General features: G+C 39.2%; 1 protein-coding gene across 3 annotated transcripts in view; it reads left to right on the plus strand.

The window, feature by feature from the left end:
* Window positions 1–1843: 1843 nt before the first annotated feature.
* Window positions 1844–19768, plus strand: part of LOC135217280 (protein RFT1 homolog) — an 84232-nt gene continuing 66307 nt past the window's right edge. The window contains exons 1-3 of one of the 3 annotated variants that reach the window (XM_064253026.1): window positions 1844–1998; window positions 9224–9327; window positions 18895–19097. In XM_064253026.1, coding sequence (XP_064109096.1) covers window positions 9262–9327; window positions 18895–19097 — 269 coding nt within the window. In that variant the 5' untranslated portion in view covers window positions 1844–1998; window positions 9224–9261. Of the gene's footprint in view, window positions 1999–2170; window positions 2270–2749; window positions 3160–9223; window positions 9328–18894; window positions 19098–19768 lie in introns of those variants that run through there. The other 2 variants (XM_064253028.1, XM_064253029.1) reach the window with 2 other exon arrangements.

Genomic DNA, 19768 nt, shown 5'->3' on the forward strand with positions numbered 1-19768 from the left:
GAAATCTATATATCCATTCGTTGTACTTCATTTTACATAAATTTAACATAGATATTAAACATTTATTTACGTTATTTTCCTTTCCGTTGCCAGTGAGCAATGTTGCAAAGTCAATATGTCATCTGGAGCCAGTTTATCCCTATGCAGAATGTGAAATGTCCCTATGTTCCTAGGGATTTTCAGAAGAATATCGCTACGTTTTTCTTTGGCATAATCTACCAGTAGAAATAAATATAAAAAGTAATGTAACTAAAAATATATTTCATACTGACAAAAAATAAAAAATGATAACATCTTATTTTCACTTGTACATAAACAAATTCACTGAAAGGAAAAAAAATCGAATTTCCTAATTTGAAACGCTAAGTGAACACACGCTGTGCCAAAATGCACATTGTATAAGCTCTGGTTTTGAAATGGTAGAAACTTGGTATGAACTTCTGAATACAAACACACACACATGCATATATATATATATATATATAATATATATATATATATATATATATATATATATATATATATTCAGATCATACGAAGTTTCTAGCATTTCAAAACCAGAGTATACACATGTTTATTTTTGCACAGTATGTTTATTTAGTGTTTCAAATTAGGAAATTAATTTTTTTCTTTTCTGCGAATTTATATATAAAAGTGAAAATAAATTGTTATCTTTTTCGTCAGTATGAGAATATATTTTTGATTAATTACTTTATTTATTTCTACCAGAATTCATTAAAGAATTTTTTCATTGCAAATACTTTCATAAAAAGTTCATTTATGCCTATTAGATAGAGCTTAAATACTTTACGTCTTGCAACAGCACACGTGCAGGGTACCAATAGCGATTAAAACTCAAAGCCTCAAACGAAACCCCCAAGGGTGACAGGGGAAATGTTGCCATTTTAGCGCGAAACACGCCAGATCTATCGCGCTTTGAAAAATTCTGGCGCTTGTTTTTCGCATCTGGTGCGGTCTTGCTTTTTGTATATATCTAACGCAAAATGAGGAGCGTTTCTGGTTATTTATAATAATATATAATAAACAGTAATTAAGCGAAAATACTTTCAATCGTTTGGTATTTAAAACTTGTCATCTGCTGCATGATTACTCTCACGAACTGTTCACCAACTTAGCTGTGTCATTGCTATCCGTAGACTCCTTACCTCACTCTAATGCCGATGTGGAAAGATATTTAGTCAAATGAATATTATCAATTCAAAGATCCGCAATAGGATGAATCTGAAGACTTTAAATTCAGTATGTTATCTACTCGTTATGGCCTGAAGCAAAAAGGAAAATTTGCTATGATTATAAATTGCCAAAAGAAGTTGTTGATAATATTGCGGATTCTGCTAAATACAAGACTCAAGACGAACTTGGAACTTCTCAAAGCTCGGAGGCATCTATAATAAAATTTTGAAGTGCATTTTGAAATACAAGTAGGTAAAGTAGTATATTCCTTATATTATTTATCGGTACTTATTAACTGTTTTCATTGCCTAATTTTGTTTGATTTTTTTCTACTGAATCGCCATGGAACACATAGGATTTACGGTAAAGTCACTTTGGTATTTGAAAATAGTGCTAGCGCTTTTATTTAGCTCTTTATGAGAATTATTTAGCGCGTTTTGGAGGAACCTCTAGCGCTTTTTTAAAATAGGAAATGGCAACACTGCAGGGCTCCCCTTAAGGATGACGAGCCAATAGTTATTCTTTTGAGGTGTTGCTATTTTCGTAGTGCACTGTCACATCCAAATAACACACACTCAGTTTCAAAAAGACAATACGGAAAGTAAATGCTAAGAGACATTACAACTATACCAAATATTATTTAAGACAAAAAGATAACCTCAGGTAAAGTTTTCATTGACGACGAGTTCGTCGGAACTTCGGAAGTTGGATCTGTCATTAGAAGAATGCGACTGAGTCACTGAACAGAAACACGACGTAGATGTCCTAACTATTTTATAATGGTCAAGCCACGTAGATACGAATGTAAGTGGGTTATTTGGTTTTCATGACAGTGTAGTAATTAGCATTCCTTTAATTAGAGCATCATATCAATGTAGCTAACAGGTGTTAATGTAATAATAGGGTTTGCCTGATAAGGCTATGGGTTTGGGTCGAGGCAATGCCTTTACAACGGCGCCTCCTAATCTTAAGAGTTATTTTTTTAATTGTTGAGCTCTTACCAGGCAACAATACTAGTGATTAGGTATATACTACCTAGTAGCCTAGCTCAGGTATACTACTAGTATATTAGGTAGTAGGTATAGCCTAAGGTCTTTCCCATACTAGCCTATATTTCAAGTGATATCGACCACTGGAAAAGCATGATACATTTTATGCTGTTTGAATTGTAGAGTACTTAACCAAGTGTAGCACTACTGCTAGGTACTACTACTACTACTTATGGTATACCTACTATATCGTTTTAGATAATTCCACAGAACTAGGTATTCCGCGGCGGCCTTGACTATGCCAATTGCGGTTTTTCTATGCAGTTTTACCTCCTGAACAAGACTTTTAGGTAGATCTAGGGTACTTATCGCGGCGGCCTAGACTATGGCAGTTGCGGTTTTTCTATTCAGTTTTACCTACTGAACAAGAATTTTTAGTACCTAATATTTATTCGGACAACTGTAATTCACCCCTGGGGGCCAGTACTAAACACGGCGAAATATAGTATTGGACGCCCCAATCCCTAGTGGATGTCGTATTCGCGGTTACGTTCCTTACAGTCCAGGCGGAGTGCTTCTGTAGAGACCAAATTTTAAGTAATATTTATTTGGACAACTGTGATTAACGCCAGTGCTAAACACGGCGAAATACATTTCCGCACGGACTGCAAGGAATGTAACCGCAGATACGACATCCACTAGGGATTGGGCCATTCAATGTATTTCGCCATGTTTAGTACTGGCCCCCAGGGGTTAACTACTGTCGTCCGAATAAATATTACTTAAAATTCTTGTTCAGGAGGTAAAACTCCATAGAAAAACCGCAACTGGCATAGTCAAGGCCGCCGCGGAATAGTACCCTAGATCTACCTAGTTATATCTTACCAGTTTAGGCAATCTGGAATCTTTCAGCTGGGATCCTTTCTTTGCCTAGCCTATGGTGTCAGGTTGAGCAAAACTGCAGACAACTACCTAGGTACTAGGTAGTATTACACGGGGTTGAATGAAATGTATGTAGGCTAACTAAGTTCTTAAATACTAAAGTAATATTTATTCGGACGACTGTAATTAACCCCCAGGGGCCAGTACTAAACACGCGAAATATATTTCGCCATGTTTAGTTCTGGCCTCTGGGGCTTAATTACAGTTGTCCAAATAGCTAAATATTACTTAAAATTCTTGTTCAGTAAGTAGAATAACATAGGAAAACATCAACTGCCATAGTTTAAATTAATGAGGGCTTAGAATTACCGTTTTCCCTTCCCCCATGAAAACAGGTACTATTTTAGGTTGGGAAAAACAAAGAACCAGTGATTGCACCCATCAGAAAGGTAGATAATATATAAATTGCAGCTCAATTATCTAGTTAAAATATTCATAGTTAATGTGTGTCAACAGCAATAGAACATAATAAAATTTACAGATTTAATCAAACCTACCTTCTGTCAGCCATCCTAACTATAAGGACTGTATTCTTACTTGGCAAACCTCTGCCTCCCACTTAATCTGACTTGGAGTACCATAAGTTTTAGAATAAGATACATTACCTAATGCATCTTAGCTTAATCTAATCTGGAACACTGGGTCTTTGCTTGTCCAGTGGTCAAAGTTGAACTTTAAATCTCCAGCCTAACTAGACCTAGTAGGCCATGCAAAATTTTGCTAGCCAGTTATACAGCCGTAGGCACATTTCCATATGCATCGTTTAGATTTCCAGTGTATGTTACCTAAAGTGTCATTCACTTTTGTCATTTTGTACTGAGAGCACCCAGATTTGCTGAAAAGCAGTACCAGTATACAGTAAATGTGCCTCACTGTTTAACTTTTTCAGCTCCAGGTATTCTTTTCTTCCTGAGGACATTATGCAATCGGAACCTCAAACCTCAATGGAAGATGCAGTGCTTTACCACCCCAAAATGCATTTTTATAGTTGTCATAGCTATAAAATTAAGTTTTGTAATCAGTGTGACATAGATTTAAGAAATGGGGTGGATGATGTTACTCCCACACACTGCTACAGGTGGTTTCTTCAATCTTAAACATTCCCTAGTATGTTACAGCCCTTGAGTAGCACAGGCTTTTTAATCAGCTGTTATCTCGTTAGGCAGTCTTGGCAGAGGATTTTTCTATGGATCACATGCAGTGGACCCCCCTATGTTCACGTTCTCAGCATTCGCATACTCATGTATTCGCGGATTTCTCTGTGGACCACATCTACTCATTATTTGCAGGAAATTTGCATACACGTATTTGCTGTATTTTCCTATGAAAAATATCCACAAATTCCTGGTTTTTTTTTGAAATTCATCATAAAATGCACTTTTTGTGATAAAACTATTAAAAAACCAGGTATATAAGCATTTTTGCTGTTTTTCTGAGTTTCAACTAACAAAATAAGCAGTTTTAAGCCTTTTTAGGGTTTCTATGTATTTGTTGGTTCTAGCTATTCAGTGGGGTCTGGTATGCATCCCCTGCGAATATGGGGCTCTACTGTATACCTATTATTCGTAGACAATTCACCTATTCGTGGTATTTTTCTCTAGGAAATATTCACAAATTACTGTATACTTAGTTAAGTTACTTATACAAAAATTAAATTTTTATGATAAAATTAGATTTTGTATATATACTTACCAAGTAACTGCATGGACATAAAGCAAAAAAATGAATGATGGTCTTAGCTGTATTGTACCTATACTTCCCCGGAAAATTGGCGAGGCTGTTTACCTTCTCAAAACAATAGAATTATTATCGCAAATTTCATTGTAAACTGCTGCTACAGTAGAACCTTATAGCTATATAGGTACTGTATATGTACTCTGTAAGTATATACAAAATCTAGTTTTATTATAAAAATTTCATATTGCAATACACCCCCTGAACACCTGAACAAGCCCTGGTCACTTACCAGCCCGAACCATCATTTATTAAAAATTTACCAAATCTTTGGTTAAAATAAACGATCAGTGTTGCCAATCTCCTGGCAAACACCATCATTACCTAGTTACCAGCCCACCGCTGATAGCCCTGCCTCACGAGCCGGTCACACCTGCCCTCTCACGTCAATCACTTATCGTTCGCGGTGGAGTACAGATGTATCCACAGCGAACTCCTTTTTGGTCTTGCCCGGCCTTCATTTGCACCTTTGATTTGATTGATTTTGGTGACGAATTACGCATCCCTTTGGATTACTGTTGGATTGCTCTTAATACCTTGTCATCAGACATTGATTCTGCAAAGGAAGAAACAACACAAGCTACGACAACGGCTACTGCATTCTCGGCCACGACATCACAGAAAACGACGAGCGGAAGTTCAACAACGTATCGTCTTTGCCAACAATGCAAGAAAAGGATGAGTACCCTATGACACGATAGTCATTCCTTATGCGTAAATTGTAGGCCTGTTCAATATAATGTAAAGACCAGATGGTTGGAATGTCAGGAGTGGTCTTTGGACCAGATGTTAGGGTATCTCAAACGTAGGAAAGGTCTTGTATTAAGAATTAAGTGTAGGCAGGAAGAGACTCACGTAGATCAAGATAAAGACTTAGAGACAGTGCTCTTTAAGAGACTTGAGAGTAGGCTGACATCGAGTATAACATCTCTGTTACCGAATTTATGTCAAGATTAAGTGAGGATAGATCGAGCAATAGGGATCCCTTCCCTCGATGTGTAAGTTCTCAGGATGATAAAAACTTAGGTCAGATATAGACGAGTAGGGATAATAGGCTACATAGTGTTTAGTTTAGAAAGAGAAGAGCAGGCTTCTTCGGGTCGGTTTTCTATTAAAAGTAGTAGTTTGTAGAGGCACAGTGTCCTTAGAGCATCTTTAGGCTTTTTCCTGCTTCGAGTTCCTTGCATCAGAAGCTTTTAGGCCATGGTTGGTCTTTCAGATATGCTCCTTCGTCTTTAAGGTTACTTTCCTCTACTTATACGATACGATAATTGTTAATATCAACTAATTCTCCGTTCAATGCATATTGACTTACGATATTCAGTATGTAAAGAAATCTAATAAAATTAACTACAGTTAGCCTAGTGTTCACGATGATATATCGTATGCATATTCAGTAGCCTAGCCTAAAGTATTCGCAGTACAACATATCGATGTAGTTATTTTTATATTGGCTAACGCTGTAGGCTCAAGGCATTCTGACTTCTGATAATTCAGTACAGGTGTAATTGAAAACGAACGAGAATCCGATCGGAGGATAATTAATATGAATGTAATCGAACAGAATGAAGATCGGATTCTGTCCGACTAAAGCATTATATGTATTATCATATTAGCGTAGTATAAACACTTAACTCGGCAGTCATTCACGCTGGAATCAGCGGATGACGAATATGGGTTTGCGTCGCCGTATCCATCTCATTCTCTCCTGATTGCCTAAAATGACTAACGTAACAACACTCTCACTTATGCCAAGTTTGTACAAACGTCTTGAAGGAGACGTGTGTTCACCTATGTTGACATTTAACATAGTCAATGAGGTATCTATCTTGGGGCATACAATCAGATGGCAGATATAAGGAATTCGTATGTATGACGTCTTCATACGTTTAACCGACTATTGCCGTCAGTAATTACATTGCGCTTATGTCAATTTAGAGTTACAAATTATTACCAGTCGTATTATCAAATTACAATGACAACTGAAATTAATATTAGGCCTAATAAAGTTAATTTAATTACCTTTAAATATTATTTTATTACTTTTCAATTAAATTACAATTACACTAGTTGTCGTCAAACAGCACTATTGTAAGGAGGTGTGGCTTAGACAGACAAGGATGCCGGCTAGTCTGTTTTTGTTTTTGTTTTTTTCCTTGGCTCCAGATTCAACCATATCACTTGGTCTCGGCTAATGTTTTTGTCCCTAGTTAGCATATTAATGAATATCTGGATACTTAACTTATGGAACGAAGTCATACTGTTCGTCTTACGATGTAATTCAAGTCCAAAATTTGACTGATACGTTTCATTGGAAGCTAGTTTTTCCATCGGGTTAGATGGCGTTAAATTTAGGATTCCGTTCGTTTTTCACTCGTTTTCATAGGTATTACGAACCTTACACTTTATATACTTTATTAATCCTTTGTCTGTGTAAAAAAAAAAAAAAACAGTAATGAGCTCTTTCATGCTATTAGTTTCTTTTACCACGGCTGCGTTTGAATTCATACAAGAGCTCGGGACTTCTGTCCAGGTTGCTGATGCACGTAATTTTGCCTTATTAGCTTCAGCTGCATTTATAACATGAATACAGTAATTACCGTCGCACGCGGATGAATACAATAACGGATGTTGCTATTGGATTCGATTACTGTCATACGCTGATCAATACAATAAAGTGATGTTGTTATAGAAGTCGATCGCATTAACAACAAGTTCTCATTCGGTTGTTCATAGCTGTACGGAGTTATACGAGTATATTATCGTTAAGATAATACCCTTTTAACTTAGAAGAGGGTGCAATTTACGGAGGTGGAGATGTTAGACGATTGTAATTTCTCTCTCTCTCTCTCTCTCTCTCTCTCTCTCTCTTACTTTTCTGATTTCATATTCTCTCATCCTATTTTCCACGCTCTCCTAACACTGGACTCATTGTGCAACAGAGGTTTTTCTTCCTGTCACACCTTTTCAAACTTTGTCAATTTCCCTTCAGCGCTGACTGACCTCATAGGTCCCAATACTCGGCCTTTGGCCTAAATTCTATTTTTAAACCCAACAATCTTGCTGTCTGAGTTAGTATTAGAGTAGGGAGCGAATATTAGGAATATGTATAAGGTATTCATGATATGATATATCACGAGAGGATTTCAAGTATTAGGACAGATAGGAAAGAACATGTCTGGGTCTATCTGAGGGTATTCTTCCAAGTGCCAACCAGGCAGAGTACAGACAGGCAGGTACAACACTACAAGAGAGGACATCACTACGATCGACGACACCGTCGCAGACGCACCGATGGACATGGTTGTCTCCTCCGTACATGAGAGGCCTAAGGCCACATGGGAGGTCTTCAGTTTCCCTCCATACATGAGAGGCCAAGAGCCACATGGGAGGTCTTCAGATTCCCTCCATACATGAGAGGCCGAGAGCCACATGGGAGGTCTTCAGATTCCCTCCATACATGAGAGGCCGAGAGCCACATGGGAGGTCTTCAGTTTTTTCCTCTACTCAGGTGAGGCACATAGCCAGCTGAGAGGAAACAGGTTTGTATCCCTCCCGCACTCAATGAGTTTTGACCTTAGGGTAGAGGTGCAGGGAGTTTTTCCCTCCACATATGGGAGGCCTAGAAGGCCAAACATGGGAAATTAGTTTGGACGAGTGACAAATGAACTTGAGACTGACCCGCGTACTCAATTATATTGACTGACAATGGTACAGTGGAGGGCCGAGTAGATTTGATTCCCCACCTCCAAATTAATGTTGTTAATCGGGCTTGTTCAGGTGTTCAGGGGGGGTATTGCAATATGAAGTTTTTATTGTAAAACTAATATTGTAATACCTACCTGAACACCTGAATGATTCCCACCCTCCTCCCCTCTCATACAGAGTTATTGAGTTATGATTGACGTGAGAGGGCAGGTGTGACCGGCCCAAGAGGCAGGGCTATCAGCGGTGGGCTGGTAACTAGGTAACGAGGGTGTTTGCCAGGAGATTGGCAACACTGATCGTTTATTTTAACCAAAGATTTGGTAAATTTTTAATAAATGATGGTTCGGGCTGGTAAGTGACGGCTTGTTCAGGTGTTCAGGAAGGTATTACAATATTAGTTTTACAATAAAAACTTCATTTTTCTGATCCTTAGATTCCTTGCATTATTATTTGGTCACTTCTCTTCAATTCCACTTAGATTTATGTATTCATTTTATGTTCCATTAGATTATAGTTTGCCATATTGAAGTCACAGGTTTAGTAATGATACCTTGTGTTAGGTAATTAAATATAAACATCTTTTAACCATCAGTTGTCAATGTCCTGATTTTTTGTATATGTGTTGCTCAATAATAATGTTGTGTTTTGTTTTTTAGGTATAGTTTAAGAGAACTGAAGTACTACATAAAGAAAAATGTCAGACCCAGGTATACTGAAGAAAGGTGCCTTAACATCTGCAACTTATGATACAGTTTTGCAGGTAAAATGAGTATCTTTCAAAGCACTTTAATAATTTTTGGTAGTACTAACTGATACTGTATAGTACTGTCTTATTGTGAATATCTGTCAGATCTTTAAATGTTTCATAGAATTCAAGCCATTCTTTCTACCAGGAGTAACTTAAAATTTTCTCATATACAAGCACATTACTTGTTTATACGCGAACAAACCCTTGGTCTTAACAATAGGATAATTTCTAGCGCCTAGCTGGATCCTGTAAAAAAGCAGATGAAAGCAAGGAATCTTGTGGTATCTGGCAACGCATGCATAGATCAGGTGAAGAGTGGTCAAACACCGAACATCTACTCCAGTCTTTTCTTTACCGCCCAGACAAGAGTCGGGTTTTTTCCTCTCTTGGCCTTTTCCCCGGTTCTTGCCCGTTTTGTAACTTTAGTGTGTTTGTGTGTGTTTTAACTGGTATTATGGCTTCTTCTGCTCCTTCTCGACATCAGCGTTGGTGCCCCGGAATTCCTGGATTCCTGTGTTCTCGTTTTTGGCTTCATCAGCGACGGACCCTCACATCACATGCAGTAGGTGTCGTTCCAATTTTTGTATGATTACAAATCCTTGTACGGAATGCCGGGCATGGCCTTTGGAGCAGTGGAGGAAGTTTTATGGTAAGAGGGAAACGGAGAGTCTCCCCTCTTACTTCTTGGGAGGGCTTTGCTCCTATTCCCGATGTTTTGTCTTCCGCAGTAGTCAACCCCCATAGTGCGTTGTCCCTGCATCTCCTTCCTTTTCTTCCATTGATTCGTTGATGGAAGTATCGGGAGGTCGCCAGGGTATTTTTTGTAATGTAGCCCCCTCTTCCTCGGGAGCTTTTTCGGTTCCCGAGAAGGGTGAGGTTTTTTCATCCTTCTCTTCTCTTCCAGAGTCGGAGGTGTCCAAACTGGCGGCGATTTGGAAGACGCTTGGACTAGGGGGTACCCCGTCCTTGGAGGGGTTGCTAGTGCATTTTGTGGAGGCTCGCACCCCCCCTCCCCGATCCAGCCAGGCCATCCCCCCTCCTCCCGGCCTCGTCTCCACGGGTGGGAGCAGTCGGCCATCTTGTATTGCTCTGCCTGCGTCTGCCGCCGCCTTGTCTCAGAGTGATGCTGTGGCATGAGCCCTGTTGTTGTCGTCACGGGACCCATCTTTGTGTATTCCTCCGCCAGTGGCGTCTCTTTCCCCCTCGCTCAGAGGGGAAGTCGTGACGTCACCACCGCTTGTGACGTCACCCTCATCGATAACGTTTCTCCCAGTCGCCTCCTCTGATCCGCCTCTCTTAGCCGCGACGTCAGCTTTGCCGCCCAGTTCGGAACATCTCCCTTCCTTGTCTTCAGAGCCTTCTCTGGCACATCAGTCCGAGATCATCTGCCAGGCAGTTCTTAAGAGGCTGGACTCTGTTTTAGATGTGAAGTTGGCTGCCTTATCGGTTGGGGGGACTGGTAGGAAACGCGTTGCTTTGTCCCCGCCTTCCGAGAAGAGTGCGCATAAGAAGCTTTTGCTGTCTTCCTCTCCCTCTTCCCCCTCTACGCCTGGTAAGCGTCTTCAGTGTTGGAAGGCTAGGGCTTTGCCCTTCCTTCGCCAGCGAGGGAGGAACAGCACGGACGTGTTCCCGAGAGTGCTGTGGTTTCGGGCAGTGTTAGTGATGTGTGTTCTGCAGGGGTTGCTTTGCCGCCCAATCTCGTACGTGCTACCACCCCTTCCCCCCTTCCATCCTTGCACATCGTGAGTGTGTTGCAACCTCCCCCGTCCGTGCACGTGATGGTAGTGCTCCTTCTTCTCCCAGGCCTATTCGTCGCCGTAAAGATCAGAAGGCGCCTGTCAAGATGTAGGTAGTGAGCACGGAGGTGGTGCAGCCGGAGTGTTTGCTTGCTTCCAAGTCTTCCACTATTAGGGATTCTCCGTCAGTCTCGAGTGGTCGAGTTTCCCCCCCCATCTCACGTACGTACGGCAGCCACGCCCGTGTCTGTTCATGGATGTCTGGAGTCACCTGTTGAGGTAAGAGATGTGCCTGATGTTACTGTGGGTCTGTCTCGGAGGCTGACGTTTGGACCCAGCCCAGATAGGCTAGTAGGGGTTTCAGACTGATTGCCTACTAACCCTTCTGTGAAATTTGGTGAAGAAAACACGTTAGAAGAGCCTACACATCCTTCTCGTCGTTAGTCCCCGGTGCCAGAGGAGGAAGAGGGGGACACGTAGGAGTTTCTGTCTTCCTTTTCGGAGGTTGTTGATCTCATTCATGGGTTCAACAATTTGGAAAGTAGTACTCAGGCTCGGTCGTCTTACACTCCTTCTTACTTGGAAGCCTTGGTGGGAGCTTCTCAGGACCCCAAATCATCTCTCCAGCTGCCGTTGTCAGGGCACGTTCAGTCGGTCTTGCAGAAAGTTAACGCCTCTGTTTCTGACCAGGACGGTTCACTTCACTCTAGAGGCCCTTCCAAACTACTACCCCCACCTCTCACAAGACATAGGAAGTACTATGCTACGAGCTCTGCGTTTTTGTTGTCATGCCACCTGTATTGAGGATTAACTGCTAATTTGAATCTCTCTGACTGGCTCTGAATTCTCACACATTTGCCGTTGCAAGAATTTTCAGACATTTTTCTGTTTACCGCACGCTATAACAGAAGTCCAAAGCCTTCTGTTCCATTGCACCTGCCCTATCAGCCACTACAATGATGCAGAATAATTTTCTAAAGACTTTGACTTATGTCTTATACTGTGAACCCGCTGTAATTCGCGGACTCATGTATTCGTGGATTTCTCTGGAACATATACCCTCATTATTCACAAAAAATTCACCTATTCGCAGTAGTATTTTTCAATGAGAAATATCCACAAATTCCTGCTTTTTTTTTTTTTTATCAATTTCAGCATAAAATGTAAGTATTGCAATACACCCCCTGAACACCTGAACTAGCCCTGGTCACTTACCAGCCCGAACCATCATTTATTAAAAATTTACCAAATCTTTGGTTAAAATAAACGATCAGTGTTGCCAATCTCCTGGCAAACACCCTCGTTACCTAGTTACCAGCCCACCGCTAGTAGCCCTGCCTCACGGGCCGGTCACACCTGCCCTCTCACGTCAATCACTTATCGTTCGCGGTGGAGTACAGATGTATCCACAGCGAACTCCTTTTTTGGTGAGAGCCACATGGGAGGTCTTCAGTTTTTCCTCTACACAGGTGAGGCACATAGCCAGCTGAGAGGAAACAGGTTTGTATCCCTCCCGCACTCAATGAGTTTTGACCTTAGGGTAGAGGTGCAGGGAGTTTTTCCCTCCACATATGGGAGGCCTAGAAGGCCACACATGGGAGATTAGCTTGGACGAGTGACAAATGAACTTGAGACTGACTCGCGTACTCAATTATATTGACTGACAACTAGTACAGTGGAGGGCCGGGCAGATTTGATTCCCCACCTCCAAATTAATGTTGTTAATCGGGCTAGTTCAGGTGTTCAGGGGGTGTATTGCAATATGAAGTTTTTATTGTAAAACTAATATTGTAATACCTACCTGAACACCTGAATGATTCCCACCCTCCTCCCCTCTCATACAGAGTTATTGAGTTATGATTGACGTGAGAGGGCAGGTGTGACCGGCCCGTGAGGCAGGGCTACTAGCGGTGGGCTGGTAACTAGGTAACGAGGGTGTTTGCCAGGAGATTGGCAACACTGATCGTTTATTTTAACCAAAGATTTGGTAAATTTTTAATAAATGATGGTTCGGGCTGGTAAGTGACCAGGGCTAGTTCAGGTGTTCAGGTAGGTATTACAATATTAGTTTTACAATAAAAACTTCATTTTGCAACAAAACTTTTAAAAACCCAGGTATAGAAATTTTTGGTGGGATTTTCTTGAGATTTAACTAACAAAACTGGCAGTTTTAACCCTTTTTGTAGAGATTTCAACTGTTTGCGGGTTCTAGCTATTCGTGGAGGGTCTTTTACCCGCCCCACGAATACAGGGGGAACACTATACATTTTTTAATGCATAAGGTGTTCTATAATTCTTTGTTCACCCCGCATTGAAAATTAATAACGGAAGACTTTGCCTGTTCCCCACCTGACTAGCTCTGTTTCCATTGTAAATAGAAGTGTCCCTCCCTGATCTAACCCACAAGAAGCATTTCTTCAGGCAGTGCAATCCCTTTGTTTTCACGACTAAAAGGCTCTCCACTTTCATTGCAAGCACTGACTTTCTCACCAAGCAGCAATGATAGTAATTTTTTCAGTCTTTTATAAAATACCAGGGATTAGAGCCGACTTCACTGGTTGGTGTCATCGAGATTTTTCGTATGATCAGAATCCTGAGAGTTCACTTATCTCCGATTCGCCTGTGAAGACGTATGTCCACATTCACCTTAGTCATTCACTTAGTAGTATCGTTTCTCCTTAGTTGAGATTCAACTACTGATGAGAAACTTCTCTGTCTTGCGATCACAGGGACCTCAGTCTCTAGAAGGCATTTGACTCATCTAGTGTGCACATACCTCGCAACAATCATCAGACAGAATTTTTTTTTTCAATACCGCATCTCGTCTCTCAACATCGTTAGAAAAGAAAATAGGTGATTTGCGTGGTTCATTCTCAACATCACCCTTCAAAAGGCGGGTGTCGTGTCACGACTCCATCTCGGAGTCAGATGCGCAATCATTCAGCATCTTTTGAAGAGTCCGAATCCTTCATGATCTCCCGCGCTTTGGACTTTGTATTGGTTGATCCAGATCAATCTTTACTTTGTCCTGTTGGTGTGTTGATGTACCTAAGAAGGATCGACACTCTTCACCGAGTGTCGATATCTTTATCCACTGCTGACTTCCAATGCAGAAGTGTGTAACAACACGTCTTCCTCCGAGTCCTACGAAATCGTGAGGAACTCCTCTGCAGTTGATACGTCCACTGTATGCTCTCTGAGAGCGAGCAGTGCCATTGGTTTAGTACTGTCATTACTCCGAAGAATATGTCAGACTGGAAGATAGATGGTGTCTCATGAGAACCACATTTATAGCTTTCTTCCTTTGGGTCTGCCCACAGGTCCTTGGAACCTCTTTTTCTTGTACTGGTGGTGGATGCTCACAAGTTGTGTTTGCTTACCTGGCTCCTTCAAGAGTACAAGTTGCATCTCACCTATGGTGTGCGGTTCTAGAGATAAGAAGGATGCGAGAGTAACTGGCCTCTCCACCTTCCTCTCTTTGTCCTTCTACTCCCCTTCCTTCGGGTTGAGGATAGAACTTGAACTTACACTTGCTGGCTGGGTGTTTGATGTGATAAGCCTGCACATCAAAATTCTTTTCTGTTTTTCTTTTCAGAATCATAGAAGCAATCCTGCTCCTTCCTCTAGCAAAGGGATGAAGGAGACTGGCAATAATGCAAACCCTTCTCAGATCTTTGCATTGATGCCTGTGACTCTAATATTCTTCCCAGCCCTTTTTCAAATGAGTCACGATTCTTCATTCATTTCAAAAAGGTCCAGAAGTCTGGATCTTGATCATGCAGTATTATACTATGATCAAGTTGTCAGAGGCACGGCACTTCTCCTCGCTCCTAGGACCAGGAGGAGAAGCCAAGGTGTGCTGAATTTCAGTCAATTCTAGAAGCTCACTCGGATTCCTCTCATCAATCAGTGAGTCTTCCTTATGTAAAGGGTCGAGGTTTTGTATATTGCATAGGAACAAATCGCAATTTTTTAAAGTAAATTTTATATTTTCCAAACTACTATACAAACCTGAGTTCCTTTACATTAATGCCCTCCTCATGCCACCCCTCAATCTGAAACCTGGGCCTTAAAGCAAAGTGGAGTGTTTACACCTGGGCAGGCAGGTCTATCCGCTTACCAGACAGTATTTACTGCCTAACCACCTTGTTAAAGAATTTAACTGCCGTGTTCGAACTTCACCGTAAAGTAATTCCTAATGTAAGGTCCTCAGGTTTGTATAGTTAAGAAAATATGCAATTTACTTAAAAAAAATTGTGATATTTATGCATATCTAACTCAAATCTATTATTGTTTGATAGCCTGAATCTATTATTGTTTGATAGCCTGAATAGGTATGTAGGTGGGAAGAACTTGTGCTAAAAAGGACTAGAGTAACACTGTATTAAACATTAATGCACATTGTCACAGAATAAATGCAAAACATTGTGCATTATATATAAGTGCTGAATAGTATAAGAGATGAATGAGTAAGCTGAGAAAAAATACTTGTTACAGATGAAACATTATATTATGGGAAGCAAGACATTTTAACTCTGTAACAAATAAGTAAGAATGAACAAAGGATAATACCACTAGAGAGGTAGCCCAAGAAAGTTTCGTGATTACAAAGTAAAATACTGGTTTAAAAAAAGAAAATAAAATTTGCCAAACCAAGGAAATTACAAAGCAAAAACCAAAACTTTGTATTTATTCTTCCTGTTGTACAGAAAATTAAGGGGGCCGGCCGGCTAATGCCCTTTTTTAAGGACAGGACTTTGATATTCATACCACTTAATAAGGTGACTTGGGACATCTCCAAACCGCATATGATTTTCGCCTCTGACCTTCGGTTTTGTGACGCCAGGGCGATTTATTCCGAAAATAACCATTTTTCAAATTCTATCTCCTCCCTTGATATTTAATATTAAGACCTGGGATTACTACCATATATAGACCTGATGTAGACCTCCAATCGAATGGAGAGTTTTTTTTCTAAAAGTAATTTTTTTGCTAGATATGAATTTTTCAATATGGTAAAAAAATAAACCCTATAAATCAGGAGAAAAAAATTTATAAAAAAATACGAAACAAAAATTGGAAAAAAGGGCTCTATTTGATTGTTCTATAATGTCTTTCTGAGTTATATACCAAATTCCAATGTTATAGCTTTAAAACTAAGTGAGAAGATAGATTTTGAAGGTCAATAAGTATAGTTTTGAGATACGGGCGTTCAAAGTTTTCCTTCGTATTTCTATAAAGACAATATTAATAAATAATGATTATTATGAATGTATATTTGTTTTTTGTGTATTAATAAACCAAAACTATTTTATTTATCATAATTTAATCATAAATGATGATCCCTTTGCTCATATATCGCAGCCTGGGGCACTGCTTGAGGCAAGATGGGGCACTCCTTCCTACGCAATTCTCTCTCTCCCCTTCACTAACTCTGCTTATTACAGCGAATTTTCTTCTTCTGTGTGTTAGCGAGATGTTTTCCTTGTATTTTCCTCTTTGGCATGATGAAATTCTTGCCCGAAACAAAGATAAACAAACGTAATTGCAAGAGAATGTCAAGAGGTGAAACTCGAAGGGGTACACTTTTTTTACAAAGACAATTTAATAAATCATGATTATTATGAATTTCATATTCCATTTTGGGTATTAAAAAACAAAACTTTGTTATTTATCATAAATGAAGATCTCTTTGCTCAAAGATCGTAGCCTTAGGCACAGTGTGACGTGTGCTGTCAAGCAAGATGGGGGCGTTACTAAGCAACCCTCCCCTCTCTCTCTCTTCACTAACTACGCATATATTATGATATTCTGTAATAATACTTGAGCGATTTTTCTTCGTCTGTATGTTAGCGAGATGTTTCCCTTGTCTTTTCCTCATTGGGATGATGAAATTCTTGCCGAAACATACATAAACATACTTGAAAGCAGGCGAATGTCAGACGTGAAATGGAACGTGTAGACTACCTGACGTCTGTGATCGCACTAATGGACTGGAGTTGGTAGCTTGAGCCTGAAGTCTCCTTCTCGACTCGACTCGGGGAATGTCTACAGATGCCATTTCTCCCAATTTCTTTGACAATAATTATCAAAATTTACGATAATAGAAGAAATATTGCATTTTCTTGTACGGATCAATGTTTTAGGCTTATTGAGTTACGTTAACTAATTACCCTGTAACTACGAAAGTAAGAGGAATTTTGACGAAATATTTCGTATACGTATTCTCAATTGCCATATGAAGCTCCATGAATTTTTTCATGACTTTGCATTTTTCGCCCTATACCTCCATATATAGAGGTTCTGGCCAGCCCCCTTAAGTGATTAGAGAGCAGTTAGCAACAACAAAGAATGTTAAATATCCACCCTGTCATTATTAGCAAGTGCCATATATTAATATATTTGACTAAATTCTAAACTTCAATAAATCCAGAGTATGTATTGTACAGTGAAAGGTATTGAAAATGACAGTCTGAAACAAAGTGAATTCCTGTAGAAATAAAACGCCAAGTACATACTCATATCAATCATGCTGGTTAAGTCAGCTATGCCAGGCAAAGCCAGCAGCCAATGATAACTGTTAAATTATTAAATTCTGGTTTTAAACTGATACAGTACACTGGAGTGAAATGAATTGCTAAATTAGCAATAGTGGAGAAATGTGAAATAATCACTGAAGAATCAAATTATTGACAACTTATAAACACCTGGGGAGAAAAACAGAGCTGTCACAGCACCAGAGCTTCCAAAAAAAAAGTGAAACAGGCTCCTTGATATGTAGTTTTTGATCCCAGTGATACTTGTGCAGTAGACTGCATACTGTAGTACGTACCATCTTTTGTCTGTTGGGTAAAAGACTGGTGGAACTGAGATTTGAGGACATGGAGTATTAGACATGTATATGATAAATTAAAAAGACTATCAATACTTGCAGATTTACCTGAAGATAGTCTATTTGGGTAAAGTGTACTTTCAATTCCAGCATTATTAGTACAGTACCTTTCAATGATAGGTCATCAGATAAAACATTCAATAAGTAAATCAAATGAATTACTGCACCTGGTATCAAATGAAGTTCAAAATATATCATTTAAGATTAGGATTAGCTACTTTGCCTAAATCACTGTTAACAATTGTATGTTTTACTTCTCTTAAACTACAAAAATTATGCTATATATCATGAAATCTTTTAAGTAAACATCTGTTGTGACATTATACATATGAACATTTCATTGGTTTCTCTATAGACAGTTGAAGATTTCCAAGTTAACAGCATCACTTTTATCAATCTTCATAAGTCATGGACAAAATTTCACCCATGTAAACTATGGTTAGTGGGCAAAACTTTCACTTCTAAACCAGTTTCATACACAAGAAAATTTTGATCACTGATACTCCTTGAATATTATTTATGGCTTAATAACTAATAACATCTCCATAAGTTATTTTCTTGATAATTTTAGGAAATGATAGCCAAGAAATGATTCCTGTTGGAGTAGTAGTAGCTTACATCATCTCATTAATACCTTGTACTGTATAGTAAACTGCAAATACGGTCTTAGTTTAAATGATGTTGCAAAAAACTAATAGCAAGGTAATATTGATGCTCTATACATACTACAGTACATTCATGCAGATAAAGAAATTTGATGATGCCAAGCATGTCATTCTTCCTGATTGATCATATGATAGTTTAACCAGAACACTGAGCCTAGGTTTAATATGCTAACACTTCAAATTCTAATTCTGGGAGTATAGTAGATGGAATCTGTAGATTTGAACCATTTAGTAATATTACATGAATAATGAGAGTTGCAGTAATACATGTAAATTATTTTTCCAGATTGGGCTAAGGATAATGTCATTTGTATTAAATGCATTTATTGTTCGTCAAGTAAGCAGAGAATCCTTTGCTGTCATGACAGTTCGTTTACATCTTCTTTATTCTACTGGGTTACTTTTATCACGTGAAGCATTTAGAAGAGCAGCTTTAAGCTCTAAAGGCAGTAAAGAAATATACAAAGTTATAAATCTGCTCTGGATGGGGTAAGTTGATTCATGTTTTGTTTATGAGTTTCATAAAATATGAACTTCATAAGATATTACCATCATTTAGTTTTTTATTATGAATTTTAGTGAGTTCTGATAGTCTTTAATTATAGTTGGGATTTGTTTTCCCCAAAAGAAGTAGATATTTGGATGAATAACAAAGGTCATTATATGATCCCCAGTTATTTTATTAACTACTGTTGTACATAATGAAATTCATTCCATTCTGCCACATGAAATTATAGTTTTAATTAAGTAACTTACCCGGTAATTACATAGCTATAAGTTCCACTTATACGGATGCTTGAATAAAAAATTTTGCAGGTAACACTTGAAATTATTGTGTAGGTGACCAGTTCTGCCCACTAGCAGGAGAATAGGAATGAATGTGAGTAGCAGGCTCAGTTTGTTCCTGCCGTCATCTGGTAAACATCAGTGATGGTGGTAGCTTGTTCTTTATTTTTTCACACATGAACAAACCTTCGGTCTTAACAATAGGATAATTTCTAGTGCCTGGCTGGATCCGGTTAAAAAAAAAACAGATGAAAGCAAGGAATCTTGTGATATCTGGCAACTCATGCATAAATCGGGTGAAGGATGGTCAAAGACCATTCACCTATGATCGCACATCAGTCTTTCTTTTGACCTCCTGGGCGAGAATCGTGTTA

This window comes from Macrobrachium nipponense, chromosome 7, assembly GCF_015104395.2.
Source record: "Macrobrachium nipponense isolate FS-2020 chromosome 7, ASM1510439v2, whole genome shotgun sequence".
In the NCBI taxonomy this organism is placed as follows: Eukaryota; Metazoa; Arthropoda; class Malacostraca; order Decapoda; family Palaemonidae; genus Macrobrachium; species Macrobrachium nipponense.